This window comes from Penicillium citrinum, assembly GCF_028827155.1.
Source record: "Penicillium citrinum strain IBT 23319 chromosome Unknown utg000004l:1.0-2404223.0:1.0-2405248.0, whole genome shotgun sequence".
NCBI lineage: Eukaryota > Fungi > Ascomycota > Eurotiomycetes > Eurotiales > Aspergillaceae > Penicillium > Penicillium citrinum.
The window spans coordinates 1817199-1841265 of record NW_026622689.1 but is presented as its reverse complement, the minus strand read 5'-3'; the positions used below and the strand labels follow the sequence as shown (position 1 = coordinate 1841265).

General features: G+C 46.4%; 7 protein-coding genes across 7 annotated transcripts; 4 read left to right on the top strand and 3 right to left on the bottom strand.

Annotated features, from left to right (window-relative positions):
- Positions 1-778: 778 nt before the first annotated feature.
- N7469_005644 (t-SNARE syntaxin) lies at positions 779-2016 on the top strand (the record flags this gene model as incomplete). The annotated part of the gene is made up of 4 exons (XM_056644564.1): positions 779-1034; positions 1103-1284; positions 1349-1921; positions 1981-2016. 4 exons carry the CDS (start codon positions 779-781, stop codon positions 2014-2016), a joined length of 1047 nt encoding a protein of 348 aa, XP_056501378.1.
- A 403-nt stretch (positions 2017-2419) lies between these two features.
- On the bottom strand, positions 2420-4769 carry N7469_005643 (Zn(II)2Cys6 transcription factor; the record flags this gene model as incomplete). Its single annotated transcript, XM_056644563.1, has 6 exons — positions 2420-2867; positions 2920-3173; positions 3226-3645; positions 3704-4020; positions 4070-4572; positions 4627-4769. Coding segments are annotated over 6 exons (2085 nt in total), but the record flags the coding sequence as incomplete, so codon positions are not given.
- Positions 4770-5403: 634 nt separating this feature from the next.
- N7469_005642 (uncharacterized protein) lies at positions 5404-6159 on the bottom strand (the record flags this gene model as incomplete). The annotated part of the gene is made up of 2 exons (XM_056644562.1): positions 5404-5965; positions 6023-6159. 2 exons carry the CDS (start codon positions 6157-6159, stop codon positions 5404-5406), a joined length of 699 nt encoding a protein of 232 aa, XP_056501376.1.
- Positions 6160-7466: 1307 nt separating this feature from the next.
- Positions 7467-9713, top strand: N7469_005641 (uncharacterized protein; the record flags this gene model as incomplete). The annotated part of the gene is made up of 4 exons (XM_056644561.1): positions 7467-7864; positions 7915-7942; positions 7993-8445; positions 8502-9713. 4 exons carry the CDS (start codon positions 7467-7469, stop codon positions 9711-9713), a joined length of 2091 nt encoding a protein of 696 aa, XP_056501375.1.
- Positions 9714-10165: 452 nt separating this feature from the next.
- N7469_005640 (putative FAD binding monooxygenase) lies at positions 10166-11749 on the top strand (the record flags this gene model as incomplete). The annotated part of the gene is made up of 1 exon (XM_056644560.1): positions 10166-11749. The coding sequence occupies one exon, from the start codon at positions 10166-10168 to the stop codon at positions 11747-11749; it is 1584 nt and encodes a 527-aa protein (XP_056501374.1).
- A 2968-nt stretch (positions 11750-14717) lies between these two features.
- Positions 14718-15832, bottom strand: sidJ (putative siderophore biosynthesis lipase/esterase; the record flags this gene model as incomplete). The annotated part of the gene is made up of 2 exons (XM_056644559.1): positions 14718-15707; positions 15779-15832. 2 exons carry the CDS (start codon positions 15830-15832, stop codon positions 14718-14720), a joined length of 1044 nt encoding a protein of 347 aa, XP_056501373.1.
- A 1557-nt stretch (positions 15833-17389) lies between these two features.
- Positions 17390-23708, top strand: sidD (nonribosomal peptide synthase SidD; the record flags this gene model as incomplete). The annotated part of the gene is made up of 3 exons (XM_056644558.1): positions 17390-17821; positions 17875-23042; positions 23087-23708. The coding sequence occupies 3 exons, from the start codon at positions 17390-17392 to the stop codon at positions 23706-23708; spliced, it is 6222 nt and encodes a 2073-aa protein (XP_056501372.1).
- Between the last annotated feature and the right edge of the window lie 359 nt (positions 23709-24067).

Here is a 24067-nt window from a genome sequence, read left to right as displayed (position 1 = left end):
GGATATTGATGCAAATGCAAGCTATAAGGCCAAAGGCTAGTATTAGAGTTGACTAGGAAGTATTTGATACTTGAAGCATCAAAAAGGAGAAAGCTCCTTAAGAGAGAGAGAGAATGAGGTGGCGTGAGCGACGTTGGGCAAGGTGCCAATGCGGGCGCCGATCAATGTGGCTGAGAACGGACGGAAACAAGATCGATACGCCCTATACTCAAGAGCGATATGAATATGTGTACTGAATATGTATGAGTTGTGATGTTCAACGCAGTGCAATGCGAGCGTGGAAGAGAAAGAAAATGAAAAAAAAAGAATCACGCGAAGGTCGACGTCGACCAAGGCAAGGCAAGAACTCCCCTGATTGAGTCTGGGGATCGCACTTGCCTGTTTAATTTATTTGCCTTACGCTAAATTTAGGGATGACATAATCAGGTGGCGTATAGACCACGTGACTGGGATCGACGTGTCTCATTTCGCGCAAACGGCCAGCCTCTCCAGGAGATGGACGAACAATATACCGAGCAGCAGTCATCGTGAGAGAAGAGAGACTCGGGATTATCTGTTCTCGAGCGATATTCTAACATAATCTACTAGAGTGTGAATTGACATTTCCTCCACACGAAGTCTCCACAGCCGACGCTCCTTATCGTCGATAGTCGCATCTCGCCCTGAAACATCGAGTCCACTCTGCAAAGCCCCTCTCTCTATTCCCGACTTCAGGGCCACGGAATTCAATACGACTCCAATACGACTCCATCCAGTTTCCTCTATCGAATATACCACAATGACTGGACCATCCATTCAAGATCGCACGAGCGAATTTAGCTCCATTTTGGGCCAAGCCCAAAAGCGCTTGGGGACTTCCAAGGTCGGATCGCAGCGTCAGGCATTATTGACCGATGCTCAACGACGTCAGGCAAATGGATCACCGACAGGGGCCCCAAATAGTAAAGCGGCGAGGTCAGAGTTCGCCCGTAGGGCTAGAGATATCGGAAAAGGAATCACTGGAACGACCGCGAAGCTGCAACGATTGGCTGAATGTGAGTATTGGGGTTGACCCTTCAGTCAGGCATTTGGAAGAGCGAAGGATCTAACTGAGGAATGATAGTGGCCAAGCGAAAGACCCTCTTTGATGACCGACCCGTCGAGATCTCAGAATTAACTTATGTGATCAAGCAAGACCTTGCAGCGTTGAACCAGCAAATCGCTTCCTTGGCCGCATTTACTCAATCACAACACCCCAAAGCCACGCGTTCAAAGATGGACCAGGAAGGAGAACACAATGATAACGTACGCGCACTCCTCTTTTCAATACGACTCATTAAAATGACGGCTCCGCTAATTAGGCTTCCAGGTTGTCGTGATGTTGCAAGGGAAATTGGCCGACGTGGGAGCCAACTTCAAGGAAGTGTTGGAAGTACGCACGAAGAACATTCAAGCATCCCGTTCTCGAACGGAGAACTTTGTCTCCTCCGTATCATCTAAATCGCAAAGTGCCCTGGACTCACAACGATCCGATTCCCCTTTATACAACACTTCCGGGAGACGAACGCCCCAACCAGGATACCAAGGAAACTCCTCAGATCTCTTGACACTTGAACCTTCCAACTCCTCACCTCTCGGACGACCCTCAATGCAATCAGACCAACAACTTCTGGTTATGGAGGAAGCCCAATCGAGTAACACTTACATTCAAGCCCGTGGTGAGGCCATTGATGCTATCGAACGGACTATCAGTGAACTGGGTGGTATTTTTGGCCAGCTGGCGACCATGGTCAGCGAACAGTCAGAAATGATCCAACGTATTGATGCCAATACCGAAGATGTGGTGGATAATGTGCAGGGAGCCCAGCGGGAACTGATGAAGTATTGGACTCGCGTCTCCGGTAACCGGTGGCTCATCGCCAAAATGTTTGGCGTTTTGATGGTATGTCATCTCGAGATTTATTTTATCTTGCTGAGCAGCACTGATTTCTCTTTTCACAGATATTTTTCCTTCTTTGGGTGTTGATCTCGGGTTAAATCCGACTTTAGACCCTACCTCTTTCATTATTGTATTATAATACCAGGCCCTGTGTTTCCCATTTCCAACCTCTCACCACAAGCCTTGTTGCATTTTTCGCACCCATTGAGCATTGCCAGTCTTGCTTGTTTGTCTTTTGCTTAGACTCTGGGTTGTCCCACTCGCTTATTTTCCTTTTGTTTCATCATCTCTACTGGGTCAGCGTCCCGAAGACGAGCTATCTGAGTAAATAAACTCCATGTACTAATCAAACAACTACGATACATTTCCAATGTCCCTGCTGCAGAAGTAAAGATTCAAGTTAATGGTTCTTTCAAGTTGTCTTGTTATTCTTTAGTACTCGGAAGCCCTGCTCCATATAATTCTTTGATATGATAAAAAAGAGTATAAATACTGAACATCTTACGAACTCAGCTGTGCCATTGCATCCCATAGCTCAGACTCTGCCCAGCCCAGAGATGGCTGATTGTCAAACAACTCCCACATCAGACTGTCATCCCACCCTTCCATAGGCTGTGCCATGCCGGTATTAACTCTGTTGGATTCGGGACTGGGGAAAGTGTCCAATATCTGACCACCTCGCCCGATGCCCATTGCATTTGAAGTATCACTCAGCAATGAGGACACATTGACACTGGAGCTACCAATACTGATATTGATAAGCGGTGCACATAGGTCCAGAAATTTGGAGAAAAGACCATAAAGTTTTCCGATAGAGGCGTTGGCTTTGGTAAATTGTCGGAGATCATCCGTGATCTTCTTGATCATCTCGAAATCTCTTTGATCTGATGTGGCGACTACATTGCAGAATAGCACGAAAAATGGCGATAATGGATACAAAAGCATAGTCCTTGATATTTTATTAGCATTGATATTGAAGGGCCAAAGTGCAAGTCACATACCAGGTTAGGAAATAAGGATATGAATCAACGGATGTGGAATGACTCGCGAATGCTTCTTGTAGTGCTCGAAGCGTAGTCAACGCTTTACGAGCTGCGAAAAGACATTCTTCACAAACAAGTCTGGACTTGAGTACCGATGAACGGGCGCGAATAATTGTCGTTAATACGGAATAGTAATTGAAATCCATCGAGAGCCATTCGCGGCGTAGTGTACCCCACGATGCAGAGAAAGTCTGTTCCTGAGCCCTCCGGTGCTAAACAATGTTAATCAAGTGTCATCACAGATTGAGATATGTCAAATCTTACGATCTCCAAGTCCGAGTGAATAGCATGGGCCTGCGCCACTAGATTGGACAAAGTATTTGCTTTTTCCACATCTCCCAGTTTCTTCGAATCCAAAAGTATATTTACAAGGGTGCTTTTGATATGTGCAAACTCGACGATCCCTCTGATCATAGGCGTTGTAGGTAAGTCTGGGTCCAAATGGATCAAATTCGTCGCATTGACCTTAAGATCTGGTAGGGAAGGTGGCCGAAGGAGGAGCACGCTGAGAGTCTTGTCAAAATAGTAGCAGGTGTATACACAGGCATGGATCTCTTCTTCTATCTCGTTGTGTGGTTCAGGATCGGTGATATTGTGGTAGTTAAGAGCGACGATGATTCTAGATGCGAGAGCATTAAACATCCATGAGCGTGACATATTGCCCAGGTATTGCATAAGGCGTTTCTAGAGAACCTTTGTGAATCATTGGACAAATGATGGGAAGCAAAATACCCTAACTTACGCCGGATAGCAATGCTTGAAGTAAAGCAAGGCTTGGTACTGCAGTGAGGGAGACAGAGTCCAGCTCTTCAATGGCGGCTGCTTCGTATTGTTTCTTCAAAGCTCTAAAGTGACCTCTCAATGGGGCACTTGAGATTACCGGTGCCATTTTTGAAATGCAAGATAGCGCCTTCACCCAGACACTGATTCGATATAGGTGGCGCATATGCTCGCTTTCGCTGCGCTCAATAATCGCGAGGCCCATTCGTTCTAAAGTCTTATCAGAGATGTGATCCGGCCATGTGTACGTTCCTTGGGAGTTTGTTTTCTTATCCGGCCCTGTTTAGACCATTAGCAGAGCCAGGTAGTACATATTCAACTTTCTCACCTGGCAACATCATATATAATAGTTCGGGTGTAAGAGTTGGGGGTCCCAGGTCCTCATTTACTGCAAGGCGTTCCGCTGCACCAGATTTCTGTCCATGTATGCCAGGGTTTGATAGCTGACCAACAAATTTCTGGGCCATCTCTAAAGCTGTCCGTCTGTCTTGTGAAAGAGTCGGATTACATTGAAGTTCGTGTTCGATATATTCGCGTGCTTCACTTGCATGGCGCGTTGAGTCGGGAGAATGCCGTTCAGTATGAGCCTTGGGATCGACGGTGTGGGACATTCTGCGCTTCAAATCTGGTTGGACTGAGGTGTTTGCTTCATGAATGATGGATGTTGGATTCTTTCTCTTTGCAGTAGCCCTTGGTGTATCATTTATCCTCGCCTGAGGGGACGATACAGAGCTCAGGCTGCCATCTTCATTCTCTGGAGAAGAAGAAAACATAAAATTGTCGCCATTTATTTTCTCGAGCTTCGCCAGCCTCTGTGCTATCGCATCAAGTCTTTTCTCATGTTAACTATCGATGGCAAATATTATGATGTCTGATTGAACGCACCGAGATACTCTAGGTCGATGAATTCTTGCCTGGCGAGTTCGAAGACATTCGGCCCGTGCATCTACGCAGTTGAGACAAGGATCCTCGCGATCGCATTTGACCTTCAAATCACGATAAAACCGCTTCGTGTTAGCAAATTTCCATACTTTTATAAATAAGTCGAAGACCAAACCTTTCTAGAATGGCATAGGTCACACTGTCACCCGATTAGCTATGGTTTCATATTATGCGAGTCATTTGATGTCGGTTAAGAAAAGCGACTTACTGCGGCTAGCGTTGCCATTTCTTGTGTGTCAATCCCAATAGTCATGCCAAGACAACCTAAAATAATCAAAATCTCACTTCCATAGACGAAATTTTCTCTATAGTCTGTAGTAGCAGCTGGCTGTGAGTGAATTTGGTAGTGTTCGTGGTCAAAAGGAGACAATGCTTCCATATCGGAGATCCGAAAACCCGAGTCCGGACGCCAGCGGGGGTCCATCGGAGTCGGCCGAGGATTTGCTGCAAAGGAAATGTACAAAATGATAACTCGCCCATTGGCCTGAAAGAATTGCAAATAAGTTTGCTATGCTGTCTAGTGTGCTAACAGAGTGAGCCGGGCGAGGATGGAAGCGGCGGTCATCTCTTTAGAGTTACAAACTGGATGCGCTGTCTCACTCCAAAGTTGGCTACGGTTGTCCACAAGAATCGTCGGCCGAGGATTTCAGTGCTCTATGTACGATGCCAGTGTTATATCTGTGTGATGATACATACTGCATTGAAGGCTATAGTAATGAACTAATTCTCCCAGCAATGCTCACAGCGAAGTGCTATCTGAGATCCATGAAGGATAGGGTCAGATTCATCCGCGAGGTGTGGAATCGCTCCTCTTGCTTCCAATTCACGATATGCAGCACCAAACCAGATATCCTCAAGCTTTGGCTGAGATGTCCTTGCAGTTGCAAGGTATTCACCAAGGTCTTCGCGCATCCGCCACAGAAATTCTTTGCGGTGAGACCAGCCTGAGTTTGGTGACGTATTGTCTTTCTTTTCATCGTCTTTTGCGACGGCAACGAAGAACTGGGCAACTCTTTCCAATGTTGAGGTCGAAAGAAGAACGCTCATCCAACCTTCTGAAGAAGAGTAAGGGAAGTCTGGGTTCATGAGTCGTCTGACGGAGGAGCAGAGAAGCTGTATGCAATGCTGAGTAGAAATAAGAATTTGGGTATCATTAAATGGAGGTCCTTGAAGAATCTCCTGTTGCTTGTCAACCGAAACAGAGAGATCGGTCGATTGATCCGGTGCATCAGACATCGGGAAACCCGCTGCAGAAGACTCAAGAAAGTAGATAGCGTATGCCCTATGAATAGTCAGCAAACCCAGATACACTAGTAGTCCGAAGAAGTATTGAACTCACACAAAATATAACAGTTTTGCTTGAGTTGACTCAACACCTTTGCTGTAAACGAACTCCCTTTCCGTTTTGGACGAAAGCCAAAGTGGACGTGCTGCTGAATTCGTCTCTAGATGATGTCGCACGGCATGGTCGGCCATATGGTATGAAAGCTCTATACACGTCTTCCAGCATCTCTCCAGATCAGCGATATACGCTAGTGAATATTCAGCATCATCGTGGCCATCTCCCACGGCATATTGAGGTGGGGGGGTGGGAACAACTCCGATATGAAGGTCAAGTCATCGCCCGGGGAAAGGTCAATGGTATCTTCATTCTGCTTGGCCCAATCCAGTCTGCGCAAATTGAGATATGTCTGTGCAATCATAAACTCATTTTTTGATATTCGGTGGTGCAACAGACGACAAGTCAAGGCTAAACTAGCAATGTCATCAATCTGACAGAAAGCTAGAATCACCACAAAAACATTGTCCGGAAGCCTCTTCCAGGGTGACTCTTTAGGCCCTAAATGGAATGAATGCACTCGCTTCCCTCTACGCGAGACTGCAGCACGAAATCGACCAAAAAGTGGTGACATACTTCTTCATGACCAGATGGTGCCGAGCCGGTCAAGTCGCTCAATCAGCTCCGACGGGATCGATATAAGAATTCAGCCCATCTAATGGTATATTCTGATCACTGATCAGAGCCGAAATAGAAGAAAGGTTATTCCTAGAGCAGACCTTCGAGCCTAAACCGGGATAAGTGACGCATGAAAACACCGTGACTGCGCCAGGCAGCGCTGAGAAGAGGCAAATGCTGCGCCGGACCCGCATTATCTACATGAGACAAGGCACTCAGGCATCAAGAAGCGATATATATGGATACATTTGCTCCACCAATCTCCATTCTAATTTCCCTGTCCTGTTTTTGAACTGCAGATACCTTGTCTAGGCAGGAGGAGTTTGCCGATTTACGTCTGATTGATGAGATATCTTGCAAATTCTGATAGTAGTAGCACTGATACACATTTACTACTGGCCAGTCTACTTATAGTGCGGAGGGGAATCTCCACATGAATAGTGCTAAGCATTCGGTTAGTTATGTACCATCTTAGAAGCACGAGTGTAAAACTAAAACTCATGGAGTGAATCTTAACTCAAGGATTCTCCAATACCTGGGTTAGTTATTCGGCGAAAAGATAGATATAATTAAGATTAAAAGGAAAATCGATCTTATTTTACTTGCTGAACCAATAAGCAATGTGAGTATATTGATGCCTGATGGAGTTGGCAGCCACAGCCTCGCCACGGCGCGCCAACCACAGCTTTCTTTTTATATCTTTGCTCCTCGTATGCCGCGACGCTTTGGTTGCGTTAACAGTCCGAAAATTGCTTATTTCAATTTACTCATGTCATATAACTATGGTGGAGTGACAATTTCGAGATAATTCTCGTGTTATCCAAGCATGGTCGGCACCGAAGGCTCCCAACACCCGGTTGGGAAACAAGGACAAACATCACAAGATACAGCGCAGGCTCCATCTTTCTCCTGCGTGGTATGTCACAAAAGAAAGGTCAAGTGTAATCGAAAAGACCCATGCTCCAATTGCGAAAAGGCTGGCATCGAGTGCATTTACCGTCCTCCACCACCACCTCGCCGTCGTAAACGAGTGCACAGCTCGAATGGAGACGCGCTCGAAACCCAAGGAAAATCGCGCAGGCAGGAAAATGGTGCTCTTCTTCAACTTAATTCTCATCACAAAGATTTCCCATCTCTTTCCCGTATCCAAAGCGAACAGGAGGGGAAGGGAATGGGATCTGGAAGGATGATAATGAAAGATGGCAACTCTGTTTTCATTGACAAGTGAGCATTTCTCACAACCTGAATTCAATAGTCAGCTAACCATAATCAAGTACCCTATGGACCACTGTTAGCCATGAGGTTAGTTTATAACCTCGATTCTTTGTCATATTGCTAACGTATCAAAATAGCTCACCAACGCGGCGGACGTAATAAACGACGCGTCTGATGATGGCGACGAGAATGCATCTGAGGATGAAACTACCATGCTACTAACTCCGGGAATCAAAGAAAGCCTCTCAAAACTACATCCAAATCCACTGCATATCTTCAAGCTATGGCAAACATTTCTTGAAAATGTTAACCCGTTAATCAAATTGCTACACACTCCGACGGTCCAGCCACAGATTCTCGAGGCTATGAGTGACCTACCAAAGGCGAGCAAGGAGTTAGAAACGCTGATGTTCTCTATATACTGTATTTCTCTAGTCTCTTTGCAGCCAGGAGATGTCGAAAAATCATTCGGGGAGAGTAAGAAGAAGCTTCTGGCTCGATATCGTCGAGGCGCTCAGATGGCTTTCAAAAATGCTTCACTTCTCCGGACCTCTAGTATCATGGTGCTGCAGGCTTTGATGCTGTACCTGGTGAGCATAATTTCCCATTGTATTTTCTTTTTCCCTTATTAAAAGTTGTATTCTAGTTATCGATGCGCGGCTTCTCAGATCCTCATAGCATTTGGACTCTAAGCGGAGTTGCATTGCGGATTTCTCAACGGATCGGACTTCATCGTGATGGATCTGCATTTGGGCTGACGGCATTTGAAACTGAAATGAGGCGTCGGATATGGTTTCAACTTGTACTAATTGATGCTACATCGGCTCAATTTTGTGGAGTGGCCCCGAGCCCATCGATAGCGACCGCTGACACTCAACCTCCAACGAACGCGAATGATAGCGATCTCGATCCACGAATGACAGAGCCTGTACCTGAGAGATCCGGTGCGACTGAGATGATATTTTGTCTCACTCGCAGTGAATTTGGAAATTGGCTCAGACGTTGGGGCAAGAAATATGGTAACTTTGATTCACCCTGGGCATTTCTATCTTCTTCATCAATTTCACTACAAGAAAAGGATGAGGCTATCGATGAGTTTGAGAGTCTCGTTGAGGGGAAATTCTTGCGCTTTTGCGATTCATCTATACCGCTTCACTTAACAACTACTGCCATGGCGCGCTCTGCCATCCACTACGCGCGATTAACGGCCCATCACCCCCGCCAGTACCGAGACTCGAACATACATATCTCTCAGCCAGAGAAAGATATAATCTACGAGAATTGTCTGAAGATGGCTGAATACGCTCAATTCGCGCAGACGAATCCCAGCATTCAAAAATTCGTCTGGCACATGGTCAACCATATGCCATGGGACGCTATGATTTTGATGCTGTCTGAAATGCGAAATCGGTCCGATCCAGAGGAGAAAAGCAAAGTTTGGCAGATTATCGGAGATATTTACTCTCGATATCTTCGGCAGATGACTAGGACTGCCCATGTACCTCTCCTGAATGCACTGCAGAATCTCATAGTGAAGGCCTGGTGGACGTACATTGAGGAGTGTAACAACTATAACCGAGTTGCTACACCGTGTCCCGAAATTGTATCATCTCTCCTGGAAAAAGCAAGCGACTACACAGAAATGCAAATGCGCGATGGAGGTTCCAGGACGGCCGAGCTTGGTACATCCTCACAAGAGTTACCTAGTCAAAGTATCCCTTCCGAAGATCTTGGTGCTAGCTCTGAGGAGCTTGATTTTCTACTCACGGGCAGCTTAGACTGGAATGAATGGGATAAACTCATGAATCAATTCCAGGAATCTCTTATGGATGATATTGCCGCGATGCCGAGTTCGTGAGTCGAGTGCGACTATAGTCGGGCAAACATTCGGGTAATTTCGGGTGACTCGACTATGAAGACATGGGCGAACTTTAGCTTGCTTACCGTTCCTTGGCCAGGACAAGTTTGTCTTAGGTGTCACGAGAACTTTGAAGCGTAAGATTGAGTCACTCTTGAGGATTTTTACGGTGATCGGGGAGTGGAGTTCCGATGTCATCGGCTGAGAAAAGGCTCGCGGTCGGTGGTCGGGCCGCCCGAATACGAAGCATTTCCTTGGAGTTCCAAGTCATCAACAAAGACCTTAACGAATACGTCGCTACTGTTTTTGGATGATTTCTGGGCGCTGGCTTTCTATTTAATCCCACCTCGAGTTCATGGTGAATGCGGAATTTTCATTTCCACGCCTCACACCATCAAATTTCGATCTCGATACTTAGCACGCTTGAATTTATCCGCGTCCTTTGCAACAAAATGTCTCCAGTAGATGTTTTGATTATTGGCGCAGGACCCACAGGCCTTGTACTGGCGCTTTGGCTTCACAGTCAAGGCATCAGCATCCGCATTGTTGATCAAAGCAGCGGCCCAGCACGAAATTCCCGAGCACTTGTTGTGCACGCACGTATATTGGAACTATATCGTCAACTAGACCTGACTGATGAGCTTTTGAGTCATGGATACAAGCTCCCAGCCAGCAACATCTGGATTAATGGCCAGCAAAGCGCTCATATACCAATCGGAGAATTCGGTATTGGCTTGACTCCCTATCCCTTCCTGCTGAGTTTTCCACAAGACAAGCATGAGGAAATACTTGAAAAGCGTCTCAATTCCCAAGGGATATTTGTGGAGAGGCGTACGAAATTGGAGAAATTCTCAGATGACGGCTCAAGAATCATTGCAACTCTTATCGATGAAAACAAAGGCACAGAGTCGATATGTGAAAGCCGGTACATCGTTGGCTGCGATGGAGCTCGCTCGACAGTTCGACATAGCATTGGCACAAAGTACGAAGGAGATACCTATGCGCCCGTCTTTTACATCGCCGATGTCCAGACGGATGGGAAGGACAGTCCTCTGTACAATGGGGAAGCGCATCTGATGTTCGCCGAAGACAAATTTAACCTCGTTGTACCATTCGCGCAAGAAGGACGCATACGCCTGATTGGCACTGCAATGGCCAAGGAGAATGAAAATCAATCCGACATGCCCAATTCTCATCCGGAGCTCACTTTGGAGAGTGTCCTACCCGATATTAAGAAAACAACGGGATTAACGGTGGAAAATACCAATTGGTTCTCTACTTATCGTTGTCATCATCGCGTTGCGGACAATTTCCGAAGAGGTCGTGCATTTCTAGTTGGCGACGCTGCTCATATTCACAGCCCTGTGGGAGGTCAGGGGATGAACACTGGAATAATGGACGCCATCAATCTAGCATGGAAACTTGCTAGCGTAATCAAACAGTCCTCGATGACCGAGGACTTGAAGAATCAGCTACTCGACTCTTATGAATCTGAACGCCGTTCGTTTGCATTGAGTGTTGTTGGAGCAACTGATCACGGTTTTACGATTCTCACGAACTCGGGTATCTTCTCACATATTCTCCGCAACTGGGTAATTCCATACATTGCGCCCATTGCGACGAGGTTCCAATCAACACGAACCGAGATTTTCCGGCGAGGCTCGCAACTCATCTGCTCATACCGAGATAGCCCCGTTAATCAACCTCAGATCAAGGGAGCAGTAATTCAGCCAGGAGATCGAATTCCGTGGGCCAAGACCGAAACAAGTGACAATTATTCTACATTAAATGGAATCTCCTGGAAGATGCATGTATATGGACAGCAACCACATGATCTCGCGGCATGGTGTCAGAAGAGAAATATCGAGTTAGCAGTTATAGACTGGGAACCGAAACATGGGGAGGTGGGATTGAAGAAAGACGTTGTGTATTTACTGCGTCCCGATCACTATGTTGCAGGGATTTTTGATGAGGATATTCAGTCCCGGGTCGAGGACTACTTTTCTTCTCATGGTTTTGGCTTGAATGGTGTCTGATGAACTGACGAGTAGACCTTTTGTATTTATCTCTCCTCATGTACGATAGCATAAATCTTCAAATGTCCTGTTTCACTTTGACGTATCCATCACTAAATATTCACTACCCTTTACAACTCATAAGTTCGACGTTGTTGTTCAAGAACAAAGGACAATCGCAGGAACAATTCGCACTCAATAATAGATACTTCTCTCGAACAATTCTAGAATAGACAAGGCATCCACGGACATGCGGGGAAAATTAGAAAGGGGCCGTTTAAAACAAAAAAAAATGAGAGGTAAGCCTGAGATGGCAGCTGTTTGAATGGGGCCAAATCCAAAGACGAATGAGATGCTCGCTTAGGTCTTGGAAATGACATGAGGCTGAGTCGAGGCAGCCCCTTTGCGACCGTGTTCTTATGTTGAGTCTATTCCATCATTATCTTCCTCCTCCTCCCCCCTCCTCTACACACCCTAGATATATGCAAGGTGATTTAATCAAGAGGGAACCGGAACAATGTCATTCTATTTTCCCACCAGTTTTGAAGAGGATTATCGGAGAACAAATCTCGCTCTCAGATATGGCGCCATTTCCTCCAGTTTCTTAGGGGGGCTTGCTGTTATTCTTATGGCATACACATACCATTGGTTACGCAATATCGGTACTTCTCTCACTCTAATCGTAGGCTATGGCCATTGCATAGAAACTAACAATCTGGTTCAGTTCATACTACTCCTAGCCTGGTCGACTATTGCAACTTATATGGATTTCCAGAGAATCGTTACTCAACCAATTATAAATACAGTTGGGGATGCTATTTCCGCGGCCTTCTTACTATGGATCATGCCCATCATGATTTTCACTGGCATTTTATGGTTGAGTCTGCCGACCTTTGCCATGTGCCTCTGCTTTTCGATCGCCATGTATGACACATATCCCATTCTTCTTTCTAAATTGGTAGCTAATCAGCCCACTAAGATACATTCATGGAGTACTGGTTTTGCGTGAGTTTGTACGATCTCGCCAGTGAGATCGTGTCATGATTAGCTGGTTAGCTCCAGGAAATTGTTCTGATGCACGTAGAAATGCATAAGCAATGAATGTAACGGAGGAACATTTGATGAATATCAAGGGTCCGGGCTATCGGAGTGCACAAATAAGCCACGAGCGTTGCTTGGTTTCTGGGGGGGAAATTATCGAGGGAGAGAGTTATGTGTATATTGCTCATTCAGTCCATAGATTGGAAACTTCACGTATAGTACATATGACCTTGATAGATCTCGACTCAGGTGTGTTAGTATGGAACATAAGGATATGAAGACCAACGATATCAATACAAAGGCATAGGAGTACAGACTTAATACCATGCAGCACCAGAGATCTGACTAGGGCATTATAATGCTCCTGGTTTAGGTGTGGACAAATTCCCAAGGACATCTTAGTTCGTGTTGACGAATAGATAATTCATGGGGGCCTACTTTGGCCTCATGTAATTAAACGTGCTGAGAGAGAAAATGCATTGTATTCAAATAGTAGACGCCTGACATAGAAAGAAAGAGTTGAAGATTAATCAATTCTCCGTTATGATTGAATTTTTTGACGGTAACATCCCCCACACATCTTGCAAGTTTGATCTGTATCGACCGGGTGCGCATTCGCTAATTTGAGCTCTCTTGAAAAGATAGGAAAATTATGTCGATCGTTCACCAATGATGGTGGGAAAAGTGCTTTTTGAGGATGTATGTGTTTGAGTGAAGGGTCGGTTGTTGGTTCTCGTAAGTCGTTGCCAGGCGAATCAGACTGGTGATAATAACTAATGACATGCCAGTGATGACCAGTCGGACTAGCCACACTGAAAGAAAGCTTCATGAGCTTGAATTTTGGGCCTTGAATAGATCTGTCATCATCGATGCCAACAACGGATCTGAAATCTCGCCTTTGGCGTGGTGTTTCCGATCTGATATCTGGTTCAGGTTCAGTCTGTGCCATCGATACACACTTAGCTGTGAGTTGCATTTCACGATAGATGAGAAATCGACCAGCAACCCTACTTGGGCTCCACTTCCTGCCATCTGTCCATCTTTTCAGTCCAGTTTCATGCTCCTCCCAGATGAATATTGAGCCATTCTGAATCGCTCGGCCCTCCTTTGGCGATAAACGCTTCTTGATTCGTGGTAATGCCCCGTCATAGCAGGCTTGAATGAGTAAAATGGCATCCGCTGGCGTGCGGATATAACCATAATAAGTCTCCATTCGGCCCTAGTCGTCAGGCCCTGGGAAGCTCAAGATATTGGCTGATATAGAACGAGTTCACAGATGTTGTTGATCGAGCCAGACCCAAAGCCAGGACCTCAAGCAGGGAACTTGTTTCAACACAGTAAATCAGTATGTCTAGAGAGTGGACTGATTAGCTTGACTCCGATTAACTGATTGTTCGACTGGGCTGGGCTCACCTCGGCACCCAATTTATTACTCGCAAAAATAGTGATATAGGTTCAAGTACATGGGCAGAGCATAAAGAAGAGGGGAAGTGGTGAACTATGAAATTTCATTTGGACAGAATCTATGAGAGTACAGCCGAATCCATGATAATGAGAAGCAGACCTCCAAGTCCATAGTGGAAATTTGGGAGCCTATCGGAAGATGCGCCGCTAGATAGCAGCTATTTCTCTTCTAGGAAGACATTGCCGAGCTCGGGGTTACTTGTACAGCATGTAAACCATGGTACATACGGATCATACAAGTCCTTTACGACCCACAACAGAATCGCGTGGCCTCCGACTGAGACATTCCTCAACTCGGTGTTTGAAGTCTTTCAAGGTACCACTGTGGGTCATGGCATATGGAGATTAAGAAGTATCGGTTAGAGCACGCGCATATCGACGAGCTTTGTCGGCATTTACTCGGTCATATTAAAACGGTCCTTAGCATCTGGTAGTGTCGATTGTGGTCATGAAAAATCTAAAATCTATTTCTATTAATGTCCAACTATACGTTTCCCAGATAACCCAGCACCTTTTCAACTAAGAACTGCCGAGGCTGGGCCTGATCGTCATTGCTCAAGGCATGGGATGCGTTGGGGATAACTGCAGAGTGCTCATCGTCCCAAATGCTGGCATCACCGCCGTGATTAGCGGCATTTCTCCATCTCTTCAGCAAGTTCTCTTTGTCAACCCAGTCGGGAACTGATTGGTCTGCTCCAGAAAATAGAACCATCAATTTGTGCTTTAGCAGTTCTTGTTGCTTGATCATGCCGAAAGTCTTGCTCAGTTGCTCGTCACTGAGGTCGGAGCTAAACAGATCATCCTCCGACGGAGAGTGAGGACTATCAAGACTGATAAGACTTAAGAATCTCCGGCAGCTGATTGCAGTATTTCCAGGATAGATGTTGCTGGTTAGCGACAAAGGTAGCATGGTGTCAAACGAGGTATCGTTCCGAGCAGCCTCCTTGGCGAGCGCCTCCATTTTATCGTACACCACTCGGATCTCACTTGGCGATTTCCCTCCGATGCCGTGAGTGAGAACCCAGAAAATGGCCTCACGATCGGAAACTGGTGCTTGCATGATAGCTCCATCTAGGGGCATGCGCTTGATATGCTGAAGCCCAGAATCAAAGGCTGGGGTGGTGGTATGTGGGTTTGGTCGGGAAAGGTAGTGCAGGACACATTGGCTGCCGGTGGAATGACCCATCAGAACAATCTTTCCTGCGCCATATTTCTCAGATTTGTAGTCCTTGATGTAGTTGAGGCACTGAGCAAGCTCATTTGTGTCACGGTCGAGATGTCCCAGGCCCCAAGATTGGTATGACGATGTAAGATTCAGTGAGAAGACCGACCATTCGGTCTTCTGCAATACCTTGACCAGATCCGCCATATAAGATGTCGTCGCAAGGCCATCTCCCAGGCCTCCAAGGAAGACCAGACTATGGGGTTGGCGAATGGCATTGGAGGTGTATTCAAAAGTTACAAGGCTTTCCGTCTGTCACCAGCGCCAGCATGTCAGTGAGCTAGAACTTCCTTTGCCTCTCATTCAAGAGGACAGTCACTCACGTAATGATGAAGAATCCCGGGCAACCCGCCCTTAGGCCAGAATTGAGAGTACATTTTTCGCGATGTAAATTGCGTATGACTTGTTTGGAGAGAAACTTGCAGAGACAGACGACGAACTTCCGAAGATTAGGTCATAAGCTAGCTTCAGAATTGCCGAGGAGAAGTTGTTATCAGATCGAACGAAAGACTTTAGTGGGTTGAGGGCAGAAGACCCGGGCACGTCAAAGTCCATTCGATCCGGAATCACCCCACTCTGTTACGTACGATAAAATTACTGCCAGAGACGCAATCAAAGGGGATTAGGGCAAGGAGATTTGATGAGAATGGGAACGATCCACAGGGTCCAACTCGCTGAGACAGAAATAGTGGAGGTCAACAAGGTAATACATCTGTATTACATACATTTCCAGTATCATGAGAACCGGCGGGTGTATTACCTCCGTAAAACCATGAGAATTCAAGTTCCGCCGAGGTCTGGGGTCATGCAAGTCGCTAATTCATAACAAAACGGTGATAATGGTACGCTAAGGAGGTACTTGGTGGAGTCATAATTGCAGATAATTTAATCAGATTTTGTGGCTGACAGTCGACGGATCTGATAGGAGATTTCCTCGGTGAAGCCCCTCGATTGGACGCTACCAAGAAGTCGATTCGTGGCCTACACAACGCCACCTAGCCAAGGATATTCCTTAAGGTCCACGAGCAAATTTCTGCAAGCCAAACCAAAAAGTGTTGCTTAGCGGGAGGTATACGAGCTCGGTTAGAAGAATATTGTACATAGTAGACTTGGAACCGCGCGCGCCGCGAATTATCAAGGAGTCAGTCTGAAGTAGAACGTGCCTACTATGTATAACCCCGAAAAGACCCTGTCGTTCTATACCCAATGCAACCTCATACTCCGAGATGGACCTCCACAAACGTCGCTTTGTCCTTGATCCGTGGGGCGAAGGCCCATTATTTTTTTTTTTTACCTGACGAACATGTACCTCGGACTTTACTAGCGGAGTACATAGTACGCCCTACAGAATGATCTAAAACGCGCTTGGTGGGTCTATAGTTATGAAAACCAAGGCCACGAGTCCGAGTCTTGCGAAGATAAAACCTTCGTTTTCCTGGTCAACGGATTATTATGTGATGTGAAAGAGCTTGCGGATCAGATAACTTTGTCTTGCTCCACTGCCTAGGGCGTGAAGTAATTGCGGTTCAACCGGTTCCGTGAATCGGCATCCTTGACGCTTCGGTTAGCTCTGTCAGAGGCGGAATATCCAACATTTTTTCATTTGACTTCCGGAAACTCGTCATTTAGAACTTTCGGATTTCACCGTTAAGCTCACCGTGTCCAAGCATTTTTGATGTTTGTCGGTTCCATTGATACCCAGTCTTGATTCGAGCTTCAAAGGCTGAGAACAGCGCGTACCCGAGAAAGAAGGTGAGCTCAGGCAATACTTTAAAACATCTTGAGAGAAATCATTATCTCTAATGTAGAATCGTTTCCTATTTGCAGTGAATTGCGCGGCGAATTTTTTGTGACCCAAGAAACTTTAGAAGTCTCATCACTTCGATCTCCAACTTCGAGCCCTTCCATCCTAGAGAGAGTTACGAATCGCAGCAATGAGCCCTATAGGCCTTAACGACATTCTCGATCGTAATGATAGGGATCATGGATCTTCTGGATACACCAAACCCCTTGAAAATGGCGACGACACGATCAGCTTTGAGATGAATGGCATTGCCTCGGACAAGACAACCCCCACAGGAATGACAGAAGGAATCGTGCTTCTATCATGGCTGCTGTTATTATTAAGGACACGAGAAGGTGGTCAGGTGTCATTTGAATGGGCATATGACATCTGTGGAACAACTAGTCGGTTGTCTATGAATGAAGTCATGGAGGGACTGGAAGACAACGTTATGGATGTTTCTGCTGCAATCCACAACCATATACGGAAGTCCCCAGACCAAAATAAATCATACTCCAGTCCAGTACCATTGATCCTGAGTACAAACACGTTTGCACAAAACTCGGAAGAGGTCAAAGAAGAAGTAAGTGAGGAAATTCGAGTAGGCAAGGAGCAGTTCTCTAACGAAAAGAAAAGGGCACGATTCACCTTGAGCTCCGATTTGAGTACAGCCGTTTACATGTTCGGCCTCTTTGGTCTACCGATAATATCCTCCCTTATACAATCTCACTATACATCGAGACCCTGGTTGACACCATCAAAGTGTGTCTTTCGGACTCTGAATTATCTATTCAGGATTGCCTCCGACCCACTGCGCGTGACTTGAAGGATATCTGGGGATGGAATCATGTTTTGCCCCCAAGCTATGAATTTGGCATGCATGAAGTCATTTCGGAGCGTTCTCGCAAGCATCCGAACAAAGTAGCAATCTCGTCCTGGGACGGCGAGTTGACGTACGGACAGATTGAACATTACTCCGACTTTGTTGCAAACTTGCTCAGTGAGATGGGCGTCCAGCTACATGACTTCATCCCAGTCTGCTTCGAAAAATCATGCTGGACTATTGTTGCTGTCCTAGCCGTCATGAAGGCTGGTGGAACTTTGGTCATGATGGACCCGACACTGCCTCTCGCACGTCTCCAGAATATGGCCACCCAGGTCAACGCGAAGACGATGTTGTCCTCATCGAATCAGAAGGAATTGGCAAGAGAAATACTTCCAGTCGGTAGTTTCTTTGTTGTTGAGGAAAAATTGTTCAAAAACATTCCTGAACCTGGCAGTATCCCAAAGTTGCCATCTGTGCCCGGGTCAGCTTTGATGTATCTCATTTTTACATCAGGGAGCACTGGTACTCCTAAAGGCGTCAAGATTTCTCACGCATCATACACAAGTAGTGCATTCCCTCGTGCAAAGGCTGTTGGCTATGATGAAGATTCGCGGGTTCTTGACTTTGCATCTTACGCTTTTGATGTCAGCATCGACAGCATGCTCTTGACTCTTGGGCAAGGCGGCTGTCTATGTATTCCATCTGATGAAGATCGCTTGAATGATATCAATGGAGCTATTCGGCGTATGAAGGTAAATTATGCTGGCATCACGCCTTCAATGGCTCGCATTCTTGAGCCCGATGTGATCGCCTCTCTCAGTGGTCTGGGTCTCGGTGGAGAAGCTGCATCTCCCACTGATGTAAATATGTGGGGTCAGGATGCCAGGATCATCATTGGCTATGGACCATGTGAATGCACTATTGGATGCACGATCAATAGTAGCGCTGCTACTGGGAGAGACTACATCTCCATCGGAACCGGAAATGGCGCAGCAATCTGGATTGTTGACCCCAATGATCATGAAATACTCATGCCTGTCGGTGCTGTCGGTGAAATTCTAGTTGAAGGCCCGATTGTTGGACAGGGATATCTAAACGATCCTGTCAAAACGGCTACAGCTTTCATTGAAGACCCGAGGTGGTTGGTTGAAGGCCACGGTAGCTTTACTGGACGCCGCGGTCGAATGTACAAGACTGGAGATCTCGGTAAATATGATCCGGATGGCTCGGGAGGTATCGTGTTTGCTGGCCGAAAAGATACCCAGGTTAAGCTTCGAGGTCAGCGAGTTGAACTTGGCGAGATCGAGAGCCAACTAAGAGCAAAGCTTCCTTCTGATATCAGTGTCATCGTCGAAGTCATTAAGCCCGAAGGATCTGGTGGCCAGCCAACACTGGTGGCTTTCGTCACAGCTCAGTCCATTGCTGGCACAGATCAAAGCGATATCACAGCTATTCAACTTTCAGATGAGCAAAAGAAACTTATCTCTGATGCAAATGCAGCGATTGCCACTGTTCTTCCCAGATATATGGTACCGACTGTCTATATCCCCGTGAACTGCCTTCCTGTTCTTATTTCCGGGAAAACAGATCGCAGACGTCTCCGGCAATTTGGTGCAACCGTGGACTTGCGGCAGTTGGATTTGGGTGGTTCTCGCACGGATGTACGTGGGCTTACCGAACAAGAAAAGAGGCTGCGTCAAGCATGGGGTCATGTATTGAAGGTTGAAGCCGAAGGAATCCGACCCGATGATAACTTTGTTACTCTGGGTGGTGACTCTCTGGCAGCCATGAAGCTTGTCTCTGTTTGCCGAGAGGAGGGGCTTGAAATAACTGTTACGAACATCTTCGGTCACCCAGTCTTGTCTGAAATGTCTGAGATGCTCCGAATCTGTGATGCCGAGAGCAAGTCAGAAATAATTTCTTTTTCTTTGATTTCCCAGTCTATGGAAGGCGCTTGTTCGGAGGCCTCGAACATTTACGCTTTCAATGCTGCGGATATTGAAGACATGTACCCCTGCACACCAACGCAAGAGTCTCTTTTCACCTTCTCGTTGAAATCAGTTAAAGCATATGTTGCCCAGCGAGTCGCATGCATACCTGCTCACATTGATATTGAAGCCTGGAAAAAAGCCTGGGAGGAGGTCGTCAGACAGACGCCTATACTTCGCACTCGAGTAGCTCAACTCCAGGAACCCGGTCTTCAACAAGTGATCTTGAACGAAAACGTCCGTTGGAAATATTCCACTGACCTGACCGGGTACCTTGCAAGTGACAAGGATAAGAAGATGAACCTTGGAGACAGTCTTGCACGCTATGCTATTGTTGAGGATCTGCAAAAAAACAAGCGCTATATGGTCTGGACAGTCCATCACGTTCTTTACGATGGTTGGTCTGAGCCTCTAATCCTCAAAAAGGTGATCGATATCTTGCGAGGAAGCCAACTTGGGGCTGAGACTCAGATGAGAGATTATATCAAATATGTTCAAGATACAAACCAGGCAGCTATGCAAGAGTTCTGGCGGCGAGAGCTGGACGGCGCTGTTGGCCCTCAATTCCCTCGTCTGCCCTCTCGGGATTATATGCCAACGCCCGACGGATTCATTGAGCATCAAATCTCATTCAATATGCCTTCTGGGTCACCTTTCACAATGGCCACACTTATCCGCGGTGCTTGGGCATTGGTCGCTGCTCAGTATACTCGAAGTGACGACGTTGTCTTTGGAGAGACCCTTACTGGAAGAGATATCGCACTTGCTGGCGTTGAAGGCATCATCGGCCCATTGATTGCAACACTGCCGGTGCGCGTGAAGATCAACCGAAGGAGAACAGTGGAATCTTACCTACATGGTGTGCAAAAGGCCATACTGGCTCGTGTGCCGTATCAACACATGGGTATGCAGAACATCAGAAAAGTCAGTCGTGATGCGCAGCATGCTTGTGAGGCTGGTACTGGTCTTGTCATCCAGCCTGAGCCAGATAATTCAGGCAGTGAGCTTGGGCTCGAGCAAGGTGATGTTGCTAAAGAAGCCCTTCACTTCAACCCATATCCTCTGATGCTGGCCTGTGGAATTCGCAAGGCTGGCTTTCGAATCTGCGCCAGCTTTGATAGCAGCCTTATTGAAATCTCCCAAATGAAAAGGGTCCTAGCACAACTTGATACAGCATGTCAGCAATTGATGCAAAGACTTTCCGCACGAGTTGGGGATATTTCATGTCTTCCAGAAACAGAGTTGGGCCAGATCTGGAACTGGAACCAAACACCACCATTGCATTGGAACGCAGAAGAGAAAGTTCTTCAGGCCGAGTCTAGCACCAAGCAAGGAAGTGCCTACCCTCGGGCATACGTTCCTTGGGTTTGTGATCCGCGCAACGTATCTCTTCTTTCGCCAATCGGGTGCCCTGGTGAGCTTTGGCTTGAAGGCTCTCTGCTTTCCGGTGAAACGATTGGCTCCCCCGACTGGCTGATTTCTGGCAATGCTAAATGCAGGGGTCGCAGAAATCAGTTACAATCAACGGGCGACATGGTTCAATTGTGTCAGGATGGTAGTTTGGTGTTCGTTGGCCGCAAAGAAAATGTCGTGCCCGCTCAAGGACATGCTGTTGACATTGCTGAGGTTGAGATGAATGTTGCTAAAATTCTTCCTCCATCTATTCGCGCGGCTGCAGCTGTCATCCAAAGCCAGCTTTCGGAATCAAAGAAAGACGTTGAGCAAGAGCTTGTCATTTTCATCGAGCAACCTCCACTTGATGAAGATGTTGTCACAATTCTTCCCCAGTCCCATCAAGTCAATTGTGAGGCCTTGGGAAAGGCTGCATGCATAAGCATCTGTGAAGTCATTCCAGTCTACCTCGCTCTGGCATTGAGGAAACTTAATAAATTTGCCCAAGACAACTTACCTTCTTATATGGTGCCAACTGCCTATCTTGTGATCAACCAGATCCCAAGTAACAAGGAAGATGTTGACCATGATCTGCTCAGCAAGCTAGCATCAAGCATCCCTCGCAGTCTTCTTGATCAGATCAGAGAGTCTTACACTGAAACATGGGACAGCAGTGCTGTGCAAAGCTCCCTGACACCATCCGAGAACATTCTCCGATCAGCATGGTCAAAGATCCTTGCAATCGAAGAGGCAAAAATAGATGTTGATGACAATTTTTTCCGGCTTGGTGGAGACTCTGTATTGGCAATGAAATTGGTGTCTGCACTTCGTTCCCAAGGACATGGTCTGTCAGTCGCGGACATCTTTCAAAACATGCGTCTGGGTGATGCCGCGAGGGCACTGAAGGTTGATCGAGCTTCCACGACAAATGGACTAACTTACAAACCATTCTCTCTTTTGGGATCGTCAGGAATCGATAATTTCTTGTCTCAATTTGTCCGACCAAAGCTCGCAAATCCAAGCTGGAAAATTCGAGATGTTTATCCAGTGACGGATTCACAAGCACTCGATATTGAGGGAACCATACGGCCACCACGGACTGCAATGCAATATACCATGCTCTACTTCGACGACAAAATCAATAGTGAGAGCTTGCTTCGTGCGTGCAGTGATCTTGTTAAGGCCCACGACATCCTACGTACCGTGTTCATCGAGCACGAATCATCGTTCCTACAGGTCGTTTTGGACGCACTCTACGCACCCGTGCTGGCCCAACGGTCTGAGAAGAAGCTTGAGGATGCAGTAGTTGAAACTTGCACTTCTCATGCCGACGGAGATTTCAAACTCGGCTTACCATTCTTTAAGATTTTCCATGTCCAAGGAGAAGATGGCCGCGAATGTCTAATCATTGGGCTTTCCCATGCTCAATATGATGGTGTTTCCCTCCCACGGCTTCTGGAAGACCTGGAAACATTATATAAAGGCGGCAGTATTGTGGATTCGGAGCCGTTCTCGACATACATGGCTCGCATCTCGGAGAGTCATGCAAATTCCAAGGCTATTGCCTACTGGAAAAGGCTCTTGGCAGGATCATCTATGTCAGTCCTTCCCGGGAAATCTGGACAGTCTACTGGAAAGGCAGTATTCCATACGAAGCCGGTCAAAATTACTCTCCCCTTGAGGAAATCACCACCGCAAGCTTACTCACCGCGGCATGGGCTTTGCTCCTGGCGAAGGAGCTTCAAACTTCTGATGTAACATTTGGTAGTGTCACTTCTGGTCGAATGCTCGAATCCGCAAGTGTGGACACTGTTATGGGACCGTGCTACCAAATTACTCCTGTCAGAGTGCCTCTACAACCCCGATGGACGGTCATGGATCTTCTGAAGTTTGTTCAATCGCAAAACGCCGAGTCCTCGCCCCATGACTTCGTTGGCTTCAAAAAGATCTCTCAGAAGTGTGTGCAGTGGCCGTTGGATGTAGAATCATTTGATTCACTTGTGCATCATCAAGATTGGGATGACTTTGATACCATGCCTTTTGGAGGGAGCTCTTGCAAGGTGGATATTTTGAATCCTCACGGCGATTCTCCTCATCCATTGAAGGTTGTTTCATATGTGCACGAAAGCCAAATGCATGTTGGCCTGGTTGGATGTCAGAGCGATGTAGAGCTTGTGGACAGACTTCTTAATCAGTTGGCTTCAACTGTTCAAAGTCTAGGAGCTCATCAATCGGCACTTCTTCACGACGTTGGTCTTGCCTGATGTGAGTTCACCAATTTGCATTAAAATATATATGATGAATTATTGATAGAATGTTATTTTACCCTTACTTTTCATTACATGCTCCAATTTTTACAAGTTTCATAGATCGTCCATTTTTTCACATGTAGCACTGGCCAGATTGGAATTTTTTACTAGCTTCATTAGAGCAATCCTTCAGATACTTTGTGAAACTATGACTTCCGTAATATGCACTTTTGAAAACGGTTCAAGGTCGAGTTGCTTGATACTACTATTTATATCTATAATGACACCTAAAGGGCAAATATGAAGAGTCAATTTCTACGTCAAAATTGATGTAAATTCAAGTGTTGTAGGTTCGGCGTTGATCTCTCTAAGAG